The sequence below is a fragment of the Protopterus annectens genome, chromosome 12.part0 (assembly GCF_019279795.1).
Source record: "Protopterus annectens isolate FY-2018-M chromosome 12.part0, PAN1.0, whole genome shotgun sequence".
In the NCBI taxonomy this organism is placed as follows: Eukaryota; Metazoa; Chordata; order Ceratodontiformes; family Protopteridae; genus Protopterus; species Protopterus annectens.
In genome coordinates this window covers 877,738,308-877,757,009 of record NC_056746.1, presented here as the reverse complement: position 1 = coordinate 877,757,009, position 18,702 = coordinate 877,738,308, and the positions used below count along the sequence as shown (strand labels likewise).

Below are 18,702 nucleotides of genomic sequence, written 5' to 3'. Positions count from 1 at the left end.
GTCTAGGTCCGGCGTCGGTTGTTGTCACTTTCTTTCCAGACGTCAGTGAGGCAGGGGTATACAAGACACAGCCGACGCCATTTTCTTCAGTCTTTCTTGCCCCAGATGTCAGGTGCCCCCAGAAGGAAGGCAATACATAAATTATATTTATATACATGCAATGCAATATAATCAAAAATCAGTAGTTGCAAGCAAATATACCATAGAAGGATAACCCAATCAGGTTGTATGAAGAGGGTTAGGCCCTAGGCCTTTACCAAGAGGGGAAGGAGGGAGGGAAAACTGTACTGCAGCTGTATTAGCACTCGAACATCTACATTTATGGTAGGTACAAAACTGTACTATGTTCATCGTGCATACAGCTGCAGTAATCACAGATGGGTAGAATCCCAAAGCTACGCACAGGGTGGTAGGCACTAGGTGGAACTGGGATGAGCCAGAATGCCCTGCAACACAGCAGTGGCAAAGCCTGCTGTAGTTTTGGAATATAAAGGCAGGTGGTAGTGTTTTGTGAAGGTATGCACAGAACTCCAAGTGGCTGCCTCCAAAATATCTTTGGTAGGAACTCCTCTGAGGAAGGCTGTAGAGGTAGCTGTGGCCCTGGTGGAGTGGGATCTGATGCCTGTAGGGACAGAATTTCCATGATAGGAGTAACAAAACCGTATGCAGTGGCCTATCCATTTTAAAATTGTCTGTTTGGCAACTGTTTTCCCTTGAGCTCCTACAGCACAGGACACAAAAAGTTGGTCTGATTTCCTGAAAGGCTTTGTTCTGTCCAAATAATAACGTAGCTGTCTATGGATGTCTAAGGAGTGTAGCAGCCTTTCCCCTTTGTTTTGAGGATTGGGGTAAAAGGTAGGCAAGTGTATGGCTTGATTTAAAGCTACACTGGATACCACTTTAGGCATAAATGACGGGTTGGTTCGAAGGGAAACCCTGTCCTGATGGAAAATGAGAAAGGGCTGCACAGCCATGTGGGTTTGTAGTTCCGAAACCCTACGAGCTGAGGTAATGGCCAGAAGGAAGGCTGTTTTCCAGGACAAATATTGCAAATCTGTTGAGGCAGCTGGTTCAAAGAGAGGCAATGTTAATTTTTCTAGAATGTAATTAAGATCCCAGGCTGGTATTGGTTGTTTCCTTGGTGGTCTTATATTCTTAGCCCCTCTGAGGAACTCTCTTAAGAGTGGGTGAGAGAATAAGGGTGGATCAGTGTTGAATTCTGCAGAAATGGCTGAGGCACGGATTTTTATGGAGGAAAATGAAAGTCCACTGTTCAGCAGCTCAGCTAGATACTGTAATACCTGAGGCAAATTCAGTTTTCTAGGGTCCTGGCCTTTTTTCTCATTCCAAGAGCAAAACCGCTTCCATTTTGTGGAGTAAGCCTTTCTAGTAGATGGCCTTCTGGCCTCCAAAATGACATCCTGCACCTCTTTGGGGAGTAGGGTCTGTTGTGGTGTTCCATGCAGCGAGATTGAGTGTTTTTAGCTGACTGTGAAGAGTTTTGTAGCTGTGCTGAGTCAGCAGAAGAGGTATTAGAGGTAGGACCAGGGAGGAGTATGTGTTAGGCTCCTCAGGAGTGGGTACCAGTGTTGTCTTGGCCAGTCTGGAGCAATCAGTATCATCTTCGGTCTGTCTGCTCTTGCTTTCAAGAGTACCTTGGGCAGAAGAGGCAGAGGTGGGAAAGCGTAAACTGTCCATGCTGTCCAACTGAATGAAAGGGCGTCCACTCTCCAGGCCTTTGGATGAAAGGTCCTCGAACAGAACTTTTTCAACTGATGATTCCTGTGGGAGGCGAAGAGATCTATGTCTGGTCTTCCCCACGCTTGTATTATTTTTGTAAACACTTGAGGATGCAACTTCCATTCGTGTGGATCTGTCATATTTCTGCTTAGATTGTCTGCCAGCGTGTTTTCCAAACCTGGCAAGTACTGTGCCTGAAGTTCGATTTGCCATTCCAGAGCCAAGTTCCAAAGTGTCATGGCTAGTCTGCACAGGGGGTATGAATGTGTTCCTCCTTGTTTGTTTATGTACCACATTACTGTGGTGCTGTTTGTTCTTATCAATAATTATCCTGGATGCAGGAGGTCCTTGAAAGCTGTAATTGCATTCATCACTGCTAGCATTTCTTTCTGATTGATGTGAAGGTGCTTTTCCTTTTGGGACCATTTGCCCTGAATGCACCTGTCTGTCATGTGCGCCCCCCAGGCGTAATATGAGGCGTCTGTTGTGATGACTTGATTTGCTTGAGGCTTGCAGAATGGGAGACCTGTGTTTGTTTGACATGCTTGGGCCCACCATAGAAATTCCTTTTGCAAACATGGAATTATTGGTATTATTGTTTCCAAACTGTGGCTGTGTTGAGACCATAGGTTTTTTAGGTACCATTGAAGTTTCCTCATATGCAACTTTGCACATGGGATTAAAAGAATGCAAGATGCCATGAAGCCCAGAGCCTGCAGGATTTTCCTTGCAGTAAGCCTGGTACAATTTGCTAGTTATTTTGAAGTACTGAGTTAGTTGCCCTGTTTTTCTGGCGTAAGATAGGCCATCTGGGTGTTTGTGTCCAAGTTGGCATCCAGGAAAGTTATTTTCTGAGATGGTGTTAGCCTGGATTTCTCTTTGTTGACTGTGTATCCCAGGGAATTTAGTCACAGTGTTACATAAGCCAGATGTTCCAGAAGTATGTGCTTGCTGTCCGCTTGGATCAGGCAGTCATCCAAATAAGGGTAAATTTGTATCCCTTGAAGTCTGCAGTAGGCAATTACTGATGCCAGGCATTTCGTGAATACTCTGGGCACAGTAGATAAGCCAAAGGGAAATGCAGAGAATTGATAGTGAATTGAACCTGCAAGAAATCTGAGGCATCTTCTGCAGCTTTGTCTGATTGGGACATGCAGGTATGCCTCCTTGAGGTCCAATGTTACCAGACAAAACTCCTTGCCCAGCATGGGAAGAAGCTGCTGTAATGTCAGCATCTTGAATTTTGGTACGAGTAAGAATGTGTTTAGGATGGATAAGTCCAAAATGGGTCTCCAGTCGGTTCCTTTCCTTGGTACCAGAAATAGCCTGGAATAAAAACCTTGACCTTGTTCGTGAGTAGGTACCTCTTGAATAGCTTTCATGTCTATGAGCTTTGAAATTTATAGTTGTGCCTCTGCCCTTTGATTGTGTGGCAGGTTTGGCATGCCTCTCATTTTTGGAAGAGTGTGAAAATGAAATCTGTAGCCTCTGTTTATAACATCCAGGATCCATTTGTCTGTTGTGACAATATGCCAATCTCTTGTAAATAATGCCAGCTTTCCTCCCAAGGGTGCTGCCAGCTGAGACTTGCTTGGCATGGAAAGGAGGAAGTCATTGGGTTTGTTTCCTGTATTGTTGTGCACTGTCTTCGCCACCTCTTGGTGCTGGAGTTTGCCATTGCCTGCCTCTATATGATCCTTGTGATTGTCCTCTGCCCCTTGTGCGCCTGTTTCTACCTCTTTGGGGCTTGTCCGTGGCTGGAAAGGACCAGTTTTTAGAAGGCCAATTTCTGCTAAAACGTGGTGGTTGAACCTGTAGAAAAGCTTTGACAGTTTGCATAGATTTGGCTTTTTCTTCCATTTTCCGTACTATCTCCTCAGCATTAGTACCAAATAGCACATCCTTTTGTAAAGGAGCATCTAGTAGTTTAGCTTTCACATGATCAGGCAAGATTTGTTCCCTAAGCCAGGCATGTCTACGAATGACTGATCCTGTAACAGCAGCTCTACTTGAGGCCTCTAGGGCATCATAGCCACATTGTAAGGTGCGTTTACCCACTTGTTCTGCACTGTGCATCACATCCTGCAACTCCTTCAAATCTGGTTGTTCAGGTTGAGACATTTTATTCCTTAATTGTGATAACAGAAACTGCTGATATTTAAGCATATGAAACTGACAATTTAAGGCCCTCATAGCTAGGGTGGCCGAGGTATATACCTTTTTCCCCCACCTTTCTAAGGATCTTGACTGTCTTTCGGAAGGTAGTGGATTCTTAGCAGTAGAGGCCTTCATTCCCTTGGGGCCTTGAGAAATGGTTTCAGGGTCAGCATTATGGCTTGTGTAAAGAAATTGGTGGGAGTTAAGAACTCTGTAGTACCTATCAGGCTTGACTGGGGCAGGAGGCAGGGAATCCGGATTAAGGCAAGCCTCCGAATAAACATCATCAAGTATGTCCAAGACAGGAGGTATCGCCAGAGGTCTGTGTTGAGGTAACAAAAGAAATTCCCTAAGTCTTTTCTTGGAATCAGAAAAGTCTTGGCCTTCCCAATGGAAGTGTTCCCTCAAGGTGTGCAAGGTTTCCCCAAAAGAAAAATCCTCTGGAGGAGATACAAAAGGAATGGACTGCTCTGCATCAGAATCTTCAAAAGGGGAGTAAGAGTGTTCCTCTACATCAGAATGTTCTGAAAAGAGGGAGAATCTTCCTCCACTCTGGGTCTCTTGTCTGGAGGGGGTTGGGAACCCCTGATAAGAGTAATTAAATCCTCAGCCATTTTAAGCATCTGCCTTTTAGGCATGGGGCCTGGAGATGGGCCCTGTGCAACAGGCCTCTTGGGATGCCTGGCTGATTTGGACTTAGTAAAGGCCTTAATGGAAAAGGAAGATGAGGGTCTAAAGACACCATGGGTGGAAGTGGACCTGTCCTCATTAGGAGGCTCAACACACACAGTGGCTTCGGTGGTTGTAGTCTGGGTATGGGCCGAGGTACCTGCGGTCTCGGTTACAGAAGACACCGCCAAAGAAGTGTCGTCGGTAGTCAGGGACTGCATAGGCGTCTCGCTGAGAACCGGACCACGTGTAGCCGGATTTGGAGTGGTGTCGGTGGAGACCGCGGACCTTGCGTGTCAGTCCTTGTCCTTGCGTTTTTTGGACAAAACGGTAGTCGGAGTCTCCGACAACATTTTATAATCAAAGGCTTTACCAAAAAGGTGTTGGGCGAACTCCGCCCAACGTTTAATAGTGCGTTTATTGAAAGTAGCGCAAAAGCGACAGCCCGAGACGTCGTGGTCTGGGCCTAAACAAGGTATGCAGAGGGAATGGAAATCCTTATGCGGTATTTGCTTCCCACAAGAAATACAATTGTTAACTTTTTCTGACATCGGACTGAGGCAAGAAAAGTTTCCCCAACGGGGTACTTAGCTTAAAAAAAGACTTCGGCTTCCAATTTTTCGTAAATTCAGGAGCTGGCCGACCGGCACTTGCGAATTGCTTCTGCTTCGGGCACCGCGCGGCAAAAAAGACTGAAGAAAATGGCGTCGGCTGTGTCTTATATACCCCTGCCTCACTGACATCAGGAAAGAAAGCGACAACAACCGACGCCGGACCTAGACTTTGGAATTCGGCCGACCGAGGGACCGCCTGACGGCAGAGAACCCATCTGTGATTACTGCAGCTGTATGCACGATGAACATCGGGGTCAGACAAGGGTCCAATGCCACTTGCCCCCTCGGAGCCGACGATGGAGTCTCGGTGTCCAGATCCTTCCAAGGACAGTACCAAGGAAGTGATCGGAGCCGACGACGGAACCGAAGGAGAAGGTATCGTTGCTGACGGTTCTACGATTCGAACCCCAATGAACTCTGGCTCCGAACTCAAGGGAGGAGTCAGAGGAGGAATGAATGCAGACAAGGACGGAGCTGAACCTTTTGAGGGGGGCTGAACAATATTTTTGCTAGGGCCTGCGATTTCAAAAGCCTGCTGACCACTCTCTCCAAGTCGTGATCTGACAATCTCGATGACCGAGAAGAGTGGGAGGACCGATGACTGCGCTCCGATTGGAGCACATCGACTCCAGGGAGGGAGATCTAGACCTCTTTCAACTCCCTGCCGGCTCCGAAGTGCGTGTCGGAGCCGACTGAGAAGCAGGCACATCGGTTCCAGCCGGAACCGAGGCAGAAGTAGCAGCTTCACCTAACGACGGCTCCGAACTGGGAGTCGAAGGTTTAGGTGACTTGGAGGACTTCACGGGCTGAGCCTTAGCCGGTGACTACTCGGGTTTGAGCAAAACCCGTAGGATTAACTTATTCCTACGCTCCTGCAGGACTCTTGGACTGAAAGCATGGCAAACCGAACAAGAGTCCTGCAAGGTGCACGGCACCGCGACAATAGACACAAGAAGTGTGACCATCTGTCAGAGACATCTTCTGACAACATGAATCACACTTCTTGAATCCGGACACCTTGGTATCCTTAGACATAGCTAAAGAGGGGAATACCAGACAAAAAACACAACTATAACAATTTTAGTATAATAACTATAAAAAAAACATAAAATTACCACACCCAAAAACAGTCAAGGATACACACAATAGTTTAACAACAACAAATAGACTAAACTAAGTAAATACTAACTATATATATATATATATATATATATATATATATATATATATATATATATATATATATATATATATATATATATATATATATATATATATATATATTTTTAAAAGAAAAAATAGGTTAGCCTCTAACTTAAACGGCTACTTCAGAAAAGAGAGGGGGGGGGGGCTCTCTAACTGAAACGAGTTTTCTGAAGGGAAGGGGAATACAGGTAAGGAAAAGATATATACCTAAACAAAGATACCCCAAGAAAGATGGTATATTATGATTAACAAACTACACTAGACCTACTAGTTTTTTTAATCAAAAAACAGATAATAATAATAATAAAATATACGACCTGAGCTAGTAAGACAACCTCACAGCAGAAGAGGCAAACGAGATCTGGGTATCTAGCGCCAGGCATCATGGGATATGGGGAGGCCTCAAGTCAGAGCCGAGGATCGGCTCCGAACCCAACCAGCAAGAATGAAAGCGAGAGAGACAACTTAACATTACAGCTTCCATGGGATCCGATAATATCCCTGGCTGTATTCTACATGAACTACAAAGAAAACTTGCACCACATCTGTGTGCCCTGTTCAGTCACAGCCTCACCTTAGGCTTTGTTCCTACCGAATGGTGCACTGCTACAGTCATCCCTCTCCATAAAGGGTGAGTGACTACAGACCCTGGGAATTATCGCCCCATCAGCCTGACAAGTCTGATATGTAAAGCTATGGAGCGCATCATCATGGACCTGGTTAACAAAGATATAGGAAATCTCCAAATTCTGGACCACACGCAGTTTGGCTTTGTGAAAGGGAGATCATGTCTGCTCAACCTGGTTGACTTCTTTGAGTCCGTCACCAGGGTTGTGGATGAAGTGAAGGCAGTGCATACTGCCTACCTCGATCTGGTCAAGGCCTTTGATACCATTCCTCACTCGGGAATTATTGATAAACTCACCAAACTAGGCATCAACCCCTATATTACTAGATGGGTTGCAAACTGGCTCACAGATAGAACATGAAAGTAGCGACTCCAAGTCAGACTGCCGACCAGTCATGAGTGGAGTTCCACAGGGATCGGTCCTGGGTCTTTTCCTGTTTGGCATCTACTTCTCAGATGTCCAGGCCAACACAAAGGGACTCTGGCTGTCCATGTTCGCAGATGACTGCAAGCTGGGAGCCATTATTAACTCCCCAAGTGATGCAAACATCCTACAAAAAGGCCTCACTGAGACCAATGACTGGTGTCAAATCCATGGCCTTAAGCTGAACGCCAAAAAATACGTAGTCATCCCCTTTGGTAAAAACTCAGTTCCCACTAACTACCACATTGATGAGAGCCCGAGCCCACTGAAGGCGTCATAAGAGATCTGGGGGATGCAGGTTGACAGCAACCTCTCATTCGACCACCACATTGCCACTGTGATAAGGAAGTCCTTCTATGTGGCACATCTCATTACTAAGGGTTTTGCATCCAGGAAGAAAGAGGCCATTGTCTCTCTCTACTCTTCCCCCATTAGACCAATCATTGAGTATAATGCCCCATTTGGCATGTACCTCACTAGACACCTGCAACACCTGGACACCTGCAACAGCTGGAGAGGCCACAGAAGTACCTCACAAGGAGGATCCTAGGCATTAAACACATGTCCTACACGGACAGACTCAAAAGACTCCAGCTATTCTCGGTCTCATATCGCCTACTTAGAGGCAATCTCTGCTTGACATACAAAGCCATGTCTGATCCAGCTCTGTTAGAAATGCTACATCTAAAGAAATTCCAATCGCTTCAAACCACACGATCCAGAGACCTCAACCTCATTACCACAATTAACAGAACATGCTGGAGGGACAGATTCCTCACCCAGAGACTGCCCATGCTCTGGAATAGACTTCCCATACTGTTCAAGCATAGGACCTTGCTGTCCCTCTTCAAGAGGGATCTTGATGAGTGGATGGGTAATAGAAAGTTCACCCCAGGGATCACTCCAGTGGCTCTACTTGATAGAGGCACTGGGAACCAACGCCGGGCAGCACAATGCCAGGGCACTTCTATGGGCTAGACTTGTAAAGGCTCCAGGGCCATTAGCCTAGTGCACACCTATGAACAACTTTCTCTACTGGTTGATAAAAATATATGCCTGACTTTCAAGTAAAACCTAAGGGACTAAAACAATTTTCACGGTTTGTATTTTACTATCCATATCCAATAAACAAGGGCTTCCAGTTCCTCTGCTTTTGTATTACCTTTTTAGTCTCTTATCACATATCCTTAGCTGCAATAACAGAAGCCTTTTTAATCCATACTCCTCATACTTCATCTTACTGCTTTCTATTGCTGAACCAAATCATGCGTCAGTACTAAATTTATGGCTACAGCCTTTGTTTTATAGTCATTAATTTAATATCCTGAAAAAACTGAAATGGTCTCAAAATGTTCCACAACACTGAGATGACCTTTTCTGGATTTATCAGGCATAAAATAATGCCTGAAAATAAAGCCAACTTTTCTTGATTACCACACCAATTATACCCTTGAATTTCTGAGTCCATTATTTTCTTTACAATTGTTCTAAATGCAAGCAAATAAAGGGGAAAGAGGACACCTCCGTCTGGTTCCTCTATTCAGACACAACCTATCAGAGAGGAACACACCCACTTAAATGTTTGCTTCCAATCCTTCATATATGCTCCTTATTAACCTTACAATTGAATCAGGGAATGTAAATACTTCTATTGCCCTACTCAAAAAATCTCAGTTTGTTGAAAGGTTTCTCTGCATCATGACCGACCTACCAACAACAGAGGTACTTTCTTGGATTCTGCCTGTCTCTGGCTTATCATTGTTCAATTAATGTTGTCAAATGTTTGCCTCCTATCCACAAAACCACACTGATCCACATCAATCAATTTTGGCAACACCTTTGCCACTCTTTTAGCTATAGACAAACACTTTAAAATCATGGTTTAAAATTGAAATGTCTCTATATGAAGTTGGGTTTGATGGGTCTTTACCATCTTTATGTATAACAGCCACCATAGCTTTCTTCCAAGATGTCAGTGCTTCCCCTCCTTTTAAAATATTGTTTAACAAAGCCTTCCACATCTTTCGCTCTTTCTTTCTTCCCTCCTAACTTTCAGTCGCAGGAATACCATCTATTCCTGGAGATTTTCCTGCAGATTACTTGTACACCACCATTTTTCTCATTTTCTTCTACCTTAACTGTTAGTTATTTATTGCCTTTTGTTTACCATGTGGCATATGCCAGTCTTCCATTAATATATCCATTTGTACTCTTTCTTGGATTTCAACATTTTCTCTGGACATTCTTCTTGTTACAGGCTCCCCAAGTTTGGTGATAAACCTTTCTACTTTCTGTTGCCTAAATCATGCTAAAAAGTTTGTGGTCTGGAGTTATCAAAAATAGTTAATGCACAGTAATCTTTCTAAACTCATTCATATTATCCAGACACTCCCTTATTTTCTCTTTAGCACTCTACAGCTGCACCTCTTCTTGTTTCTGTGAGATTCCCTTTATTCTGCAACATTTTACCCTTTGTCATCCCTTTAAGAAATTCCTATTACTTCTTACCCATAACTCTTACTTCTACCGTATTTTTAAACTCAAATTTTCATTTTATCCTACTCACTAGCTATAACTTCTGAAAAAATTTCTATATTCCGTAATAAGTCTTGAATAATTTCCACTACACATTCCTTAACTTTTTTAACAAGTAGGTGGGAAAGCGCCAGTGTCTCTATCACTTTGTTACCTTGCATTTTATCTTGGTTTTTATTGATGCATGATCTTAAATAGATACTGGATGCACGTTGAAGCTTTCAAATAAATGCACGTGTTCCTGTGAAAAATAATTTATATCCAGTCTAGCTGTTCCTACTTGATTCACGTCTTCCATATCAAATATTTTCATAAATTTCTTCATAAATCTACCCTCTCGTTACATTTTCCTTTCTAGGTCCCCCAGATACATCCTCACTGTTGCAAATCAAGTTGCTGTCCCTACCTATAAGTAATATTCCCTGTGAAAATGGATTATTCCTCCCAAAAGTTTCTTAAGCTCCATAATAGCAGTTTTTGGTGGAATACAAACATATGCCAGAGTAATCCTCCCCCCTTGCCAATAGCCCCTTACTACCATAAATCTAATACTCTCATTTTTCCCCTCCCTCAATATTGGAGCTCCTCTAGCCATTAATATTATTACTCCCTTTCTCCTTAGCCTCTGACATTTTGCTGAATATCTATCCTGAAGTCCTTTCTTTATCACATGCTCATTATTTTCAAAATGTGTCTCCTGTAGCACTGCTATTTGCACTCTGCATTTCTTTATATAATTCAATACTCTTATCTTTTTGTCTACACAGTTTAGGCAATTTATATTCCAAGATAATATGGATAACGTTGCCACTATGATAAGAAGTCACTGTTCCCAACTATTGTACAAGACAGCTTTTTTGACTGTGTACTCTGAACACCCCCATAACTTATTAACTTAGAACAAACACAAAAAACTATATGCATTTCAAAATATAAAGTTTAACCCTCCTTACATGAATAATTGTCCCAAACTGACAGCTGCACTCACACGTATTACCTAAAATAAAATTAAGGTTACCCATGCTAAAAGAGCATGTTACAGCCTGTGCTCCCACTTAGACTGGTTTTATCTGCACCTTTCTTATCTCTAGTTCCCTCCCAGGTGTGAAAAACAGCTTGTATGCTTTCAGAAAACATTAACTTTTAGCCTTAAGAAAAAGTGCACAGACCATCTTTAAATAAAACTAAATTATACATCGCTCTATTAAAAGCATTCAAGTACTAAAGCTGCTAGAGAAGCAGTTATCTGTAATTCACTTCCAATAATTTCAAACTATTTTTTCATTGAACTGCTTGCCCTTGCATCTTAAAATTTTGCATTTCCCTCAGCAAAGAATGCTCAGAACTCTCGTGATTAACTGCTTGCACCTGCAGACAGCTCATCTCCATGGAAACGAACAGCAATATAAAAGGGAGAGAGCTAAGAACCCTGCAGATGCATGAACAAATCTGTCAATTTCACTCAGAACAGAACATACAACTACCTTAAGCTGCAGACGTAAGGACTCCCACTGAAAACCTGCAAAAGGAAAAAAAAGCTAGCATTACTGCATATGCAATAAGCAACATCCAACAACCTTAAGCTGCATTCTTCAGGACTCCCACTGAACACTTGCAAAAGGAAAAAAAAGCTAGCATTACTGCATATGCAATAAGCTAAGCACTTCTGGTGGCTTTCATCATTTTGTCTTACTTTTCAAGCCTACTTGCTTACAGAAAACGCTGGTTATTAGATTAAACCCCAGGCATTAATCCATACACTTGCCTTTGCAAAATTAAGAAAACATTTCAACTCTACATATAATATACTCTGTGCACTTTTACACTCCACCCCAGCAGTCCAAGGTTATGGCACACACAAACTACAACTTGCTTTTGCCCAGCCTTTCTTCTCTTTTTACATTGTAAAGCCTATATTTCTTACAACTAAAAAAAGTACCTCTGCCCCCACATTTAAAATAACCCTGACTACATACTACACAAAACTGCTTTACTATATATAACATAGTTATCATGAAATGTTTTAGACAGATACTGTTAAAAACAAAACTTGTTTTACTTGGTTACTTTTCCCCTTTTAATGTAATTCTACACATTAATGACCAAAGTGCGGTACACTTTACAGTCCACCTACAAGTTTAACAAAGTCAACAAAAGACCATACTTTCTCTGCCAGTTATTATTGCAAAGCCATTTTTCACAAATGTGACTGCTGCCTTTTCACGAAGTTCAGTGTTGCTGGTCTTTTTCCTGTTCATCTCCATCTTCCGACACCAGACTACAGTTTAAATCTAAGGTACTCCTGATTCTTAAAGTTGACTCCTACGCTTTTTTCTGCATCTTAAGCAATTTCATTTGGAATACTGGAAAATGTTTCACTGGCAAAATCTCTATGAGCTTTACTGACAGAAGAATGCGAAGCAGAGCTCCGCCCCCCAGCTTTTGTTTGATGGTGCACTTTTCTGTTAGACAGACCTTTGTATTTCCTCCTTAGTCTATTCTGCATCAAGAATATCTTTATACTGCAGGAAAAACATTCACAAGACAAATGGATACAGCAGCTTGAATGTAACATCTAACTGATTATTGGGCTAAACCTGCATGTATTTTGCCTGGTGTACAGAGAATAATAATTTTCCACAAACAACCTGTTATCTCCAATTTTTAGTATTTTTCCCTTCTGTCACAGTTTTGCCAGGATCAACTTCTCCTGCTGATATGACTGCATCTTTTCTAAATCTTGGCTGCTCTCTCATGGACAGTTTTGGAGCATACACTCAGTGTGCCCTTTCAATTAATAAATCCTGTGGAATGCCAGTTCAGGTGCTTATCTGTGCTTTCACACACTTATCAAAGTCGGTTCCTTTCAGTTTCTCTGGTACAGCAGAAAACCTCAGGTTTTGTCTGGGTGCACTGTCTTCTAACTCTTATTTATGAAACACCTCTTCCTGAGAAGTCTAATACTTAGCCAACCTTTTTCTTCATTTCAATATTTTTTTCACTTTTATCAGTTCCTCTGAATAGTCAGTTAAAAAATCTTAATTTTTTCAGCCTTTTGTTATTTGGGATGATATAGTCCTTCAAAGTTTCTTTTATTTTAATTGCCTCAGAGTACATTTGAATTATTTTAACTCTAAATTACTTGAAGCCATCTCTAGTACCAAAGCTGAAGCTTGAACTGCTTTTTGCTGAACAGCTGCAGGATCTTTCCAGTCAGTGTTTTTTCTTCATTTTTTTCTAGTTGGTTTTCTTTCAGGTTCTCTAAATTTCTTATTTGCTGGCATCCAGGCAGTGTACCTACTAGCTATTAAATGGATTTTACTCAAGCTGGCAGAACTACTAGCTTTTATTTCTCAGTATCTTTTTTTCACACTGGCAGAGCTGAAATTAAGCATCAAAGTGCAGCTACCTGAGAAGGCCATCACCTTCTCTTCTTGTAAATACAGAAGGGGAACAGAACAGAGAGTTAGAATATGGGGGGGGGTACACTTCAACAAAAAGGGTGATATATTTAGAGATCAAGAAATTTTCTGTTTTCACCACTGGTCTTCTCTACTAGGACAGAAATATGTTAGGATTTCACAGATGCACTGGCACAGTCAGTTGCATCAGGCTTTGGTTAGGATACTTGAAGGAAAGGTTACAGGCTGTACAGTTTGGATTCCTTTATGCAGGCTACGGCAGCCATCACTGTCTGACACTTCAAAGTAAAGGTAATGCAGAAAGGTTTCCAGGTTCCCTGCAATGAAATAGAACTCTATATATTTCATACATCCCTGAAAAGAGTGGTCATTCTTGATGGGGGGCTGCTAGTTACAAGTGTTGACTGGTTAAGTGTATGCTTTTGGTCTCTTGAGCCTAATTTGTGTGCATCTAATGGATACAAAAAAATTTAATTTTCTCTGATTCAATTAACTGGCTTAATAAATGCAAAGATGTGGCTTCCTGCTCCAAAAACCTGTGCCCCTTGGGTATCCCAGTAAACAAAGACTTGCTGCTTACACATTGATGATTCTGTTCTTGTCTACTGCACCGTGTCACACAGCTGATGCACGTAATCTGGAGATTTTATGACCTCAACTTCTACACAACATGGTTCAACGAAAAGGAATCTGCCTCTGTTTCAGAAGTTCCTAACAAGAGATGTTTTTTTTTTCTGAAGGAAAATATGAACTATGTAGCAACAAGAAAGCACAATACAAGACTTGTTGACCACTTATGCTTTGTACGCAATTTAGAAAATTATGTATGCAATGTCAACAACAGTGTGTGAAGTCTGTGGAAGAATACTTCAGAAAAAAAACTTTGTAAAACTTGGCAAACTCTAGAAATAAATAGGGTTGGGGTTTGCTGTATGCTAGCAGCCCATAGTTATAGGGCTTAGAATAATGGCATACTTATCTTCAGTACATTTCACACAGCAGTAAAATAAATTATAGCCCATGTCAATAAAAATAACCACTTTTTATTTGAAATGTCCTCACCACTCTGAAAGAGGTTCTGTCTTGTTTGGTTCTTCCATGATGCTTGACACTATACCAAACATATCTGGACCATTTCCAGAAAAAGCAGGATTAATCTGAGCCCTAAAGTTAGAGGATGAAAAACAAAGATAAGGGAAAACAATCCATAAAAATCATATCTTTAAGCCTTTCAACATAACTGGCTAGTTTAAAATGTAATAAATAATGACAAGATGAAAGATTTTTTGAGACTTCTAGTCCACATTATGCACCACAGTAACAGTGAAAGCACAACATATAAACTAGGGAGTTATCAACATGGAAGTTAAAATTAGGATCTTACATGTGTAAGGTATGTGGGCAGTTCAAATCCTTCTAAGTTCCTCAATGCAACTGAGATAAACTGTGGGAGACTGTGCTTATGCTCCCCACCTCCTACTTTCACAGTATTATGCACCTTGAACATGACAAAATATTTTGTTACAGCAAAAGCTCGTCTGCACAAATGTAAAATTCCAAACAGTAAGTCACCGCCAGTTTAACTGCCCCTCCCCCCGCCCAATTAACACTGGAAAACAAACTATTTTTTAGTTTTGTCACTCTAGCTATCCAAATCTCTTTCTTTCGCTGCTGTATGCTGGCATTCTGAAACCAAATGTGAACATGCAAGTAGTGTGTCAGCAGCACAGTTAAACAGAACAGCTACTTCTGGATAGCGTTACTTGGGCTACAACAGAATTTAATGTTAACCAATAAATTTAATGGCCACTGTTTCCTTCTGAAAAGGTAAGTTAGCCTGTTTTCAGCAAAATGTCAGAATCCATTACTATACTACATTTCAGTGACTGCTAACACTGTCGCAGCACAGCTCTAAGATTGTGATACCAACACATTACAACAGATAACTGAAATAAGGAAAAGAGAAGGGATATTATCAGACCAGCAAAATAAAGGAATCCATTTTCATATGGTTCCATTCATAACTAGCCCCTTGTCCATGTTGTATAATGCGATGACAACCTAAGTAGAGCTTACCTGCTACATTTTAAAAAGAAGCAAAGCTATACATTTAAGATTAGCTGCAAATAATTATTTTGTCAGAATAGTACAGTTGTCTAAGTAAACAAAGTTTGAATAGAACACTACACCCTGCCAAAGATTTGATAAGTAGCCAAAGCTAAAGGTCACCTACCCCTTGCCGTAACCAATGTACAGCTCAGGAAGAGTAGAAAAAAAGTCATTGATTCGGACGCCAAACCTTCAGAGCTCTCTTACCTCAAAGCAAAGGGGGCTAGAGCCCTACCAGTTAGGGATATGCTAAGAAAAAGCACAGCTGCAGGCCAGTCAGAATTTTCATGCCAAGTGAAAGACAGAGGTTAGTGCTCAGAAAAAAGTCAATGCCATCAATTAATGTCCTCACCCTGGCAAGCAAAAAATCATGCAAAAAATAGGGGGGGGGGGGGGCATCTACTGTAGCAGAGATGATGTAAAATCTACTGTTATGGTATGTTTACTTACTTGACTGTACTACGTTCACTACTGGACCACTGCTGCAGCAGCCTTGTCTATGTGTGTTTAGAATATCATAGCTTTCATGGTTTAGGAGGAGGAAGGATTATGGTCCAGGAGTTAAAGTAAAAAAGTCACAGTAAACTTTATTGTCATTCACACTCCACAACAAGTGCAACTGAACAAAATTATGTTACTCCAGGCTCTATGTGCAAACATCTAACATATACAACAATTCATATTACATTAAGACATTCCTAATACATATTTATGTTTTACATATCAACAGACATTTACTAAGCTAGAGAGACACAGTATTTACTGCACAGCATTCCACAGCAACTTTTTATTGCACAGGAATCTGCTGGTACTTAGTCTAAGGAAACATGATATTTACTGCATAAAATCTTCACAGTTGTTACTATTGCACAGAATGCTAGTTTAGCATCAGTGGAAATTGTACAGAAATAAGATTATACTCCGTTAGATTAATTGCACAGTGTATTTAAGACAGTTTAAGGTTACTGCATGCAAATATGCTTCTCATTCGTCATATTACCTACTGCCCCTGATGTCAAGTCAGATGTAAGTTGCTATTAAGAGTTAAGTGCCTGATGGCCAGGGGATAGAAACTTCTTCTAAATCTGGCAGTTTTACAACATATGCTACAATAATGCCTACTGATTTTTCAGTGCAAGAACAGTCCATATGTAGGTTGAGTGCAGTCCATGACTATTTTTGCAGGCTCTGTTGACATGAGACTGGTGCAAGTCTTGAATAATGGTCTTAGCAAAGGCACCTCTAGACTGCCTCTAGAATACTGCTAGAATCCATTCTTTTCCAAGAAGGCACTAACGAAGCTTAGGGCCTAATAGAATGTGACTTGACTCTGCCTGGAACAAATATGTTATGGTGAGAAAAACAAAAGGAAATAGCATGGGGCTACCATTTAGGAGAAGTCTGCTTTGATGCAGGTTGTCCCCTTTTTCTTACCACCATAAGAAATGAATAAGTGATCGGAATTTCTGAAGGTTTTAGTCCTGTCAAGACAGTACTATGATGTCTGTGGACATCCACAATGTGAAAAATTCTCTCTCGCTTATTGTTTGGTTTAGAAAAAAAGGGAGATGAATAGCCTTGCACAAAGTAAAACCTGGAACCACTTCAGGCAAAAATAAAGGACTCAGTTACTCCAGCCTTGTGAAAAATGAGATACGACATCATAAAAATGTCACTCAGATACATGTCTTGTAAAAATAAGAGCAATGGGTAACACTGATTTCCAAGTTATGAACTTCAAATTAACCTCATAAGCCAGTTTAAAAAGAAAAAGTACAAGTTTCTCCAGAACAAAATTAAGATCTCAAAAAGAAGCCACCTTTCTTCTAGATGGGCATATATGCAAGACGGGTATGAAAACTCCCTTTCAAAAACTGCTGGATTTGAGGCTGGATAGAAAGGCAGGGGATCTGGAGGCAGAGACACACTGATGGTCGAAAGGTGAATCTTTATAAAACAGTAAGAAAGGCCTGCTGACAATGAATCACACAAATATTGTAGAAGCAGATGGGACTCTGCCTGAAAGGGATCCTGGTTCTTACTATGGCACAGGCTAGAAAATCTTTTTCACGTAACCATATATGATTTTCTAGCAGCAGGTTTTGTAGCCTCCTTTAATACTTGCTACACATCCTCAGGAAACAGGTGTTTAAGGCTATTAAGGCTCCATTATTTCTTGCCTTGTGAGTACGTCCATTCTGTAATGAAGCTTGTGACAACTGCCCTTGACCATTTTCCAAAGAAGGAAGAGCCACTGTTACCCGGGCCAAAACAGGTCACCACAATTATTTTTGGAAAGTCCTTCTGAATTTTATGAATACGAACAGCATATAGAAACATTCCTGTCTGTGAGAATGACAAGTCATCCGTCTTCCAGGCCTTTGTGCAAGGGTATCCTGGAGCAGAATTTCTTTAACTGTCTGTTTTGAATGGAGGCAAACAGATATATTTGAGGAGTTCCCACAGCTGGTTCAATACCTGGAGCACCTCCATGTTCAATTCCATTTGTCCTGGTCCTGCTCAGCTTGACTGCAACAATATTCTGCTTTGCCTGAATGTAAACAGTCTGTAAGCACACACCATGTTGACTTACTAGTTCCTAGGCTACCACAGCTATTACTAGTAGACGGCCTGAAACCCAATGATGACTTAGAAATTTGAGTGCATTTATTACAGACATTTTTTTTTTTTTACATTTATTATTACAGGTTCATAGGTGTGTACTAGGCTAATGGCCCTGGGGCCTTTAGAAGCCTAGCCATAAGATTACTCTGGCATAGTGCCACCCAACCTTAGTTCCCAGTGCCTCTGTCGAGTAGAGCCACTGGAGTTATCCCCGGGGTGAATTTTCGGTTTCCCATCCACTCATCAAGATTTCTCTTATAGAGGGTCAGCGAGGTGCTCTGCTTGACATGTATGGGAAGTCTGTTCCATAGCATGGGCAGTCTCTGGGTTATGAACCTGTCCTTCCAACATGTTCTGTTAATTGTGGTAATGAGGCAGAGGTCTCTGGAGCATATGGTGCAGAGGGATTGGGATTTCTTTAGATGCAGCATTTCTAACAGAGCTGGATCAGACATGGCTTTGTAAGTTGAGCAGAGATCGCCTCTACGTAGGCAATATGAGAGAGAATAGTTGGAGTTTTCCGAGTCTGTCCATACAGGACAAGTGTTTAAAGCCTAGGATGCTGTTTGTGAG

The 18,702-nt window shown here is 41.5% G+C and overlaps 1 protein-coding gene across 1 annotated transcript in view; it reads right to left on the bottom strand.

The window, feature by feature from the left end:
- Positions 1-18,702, bottom strand: part of LOC122816223 (meiosis-specific coiled-coil domain-containing protein MEIOC-like) — a 465,493-nt gene that overhangs the window by 358,804 nt on the left and 87,987 nt on the right. Inside the window, exon 2 of the mRNA XM_044088968.1 lies at positions 14,458-14,559. Within this exon, the coding sequence (XP_043944903.1) occupies positions 14,458-14,559 (102 nt within the window). The remainder of the gene's footprint in view (positions 1-14,457; positions 14,560-18,702) is intronic.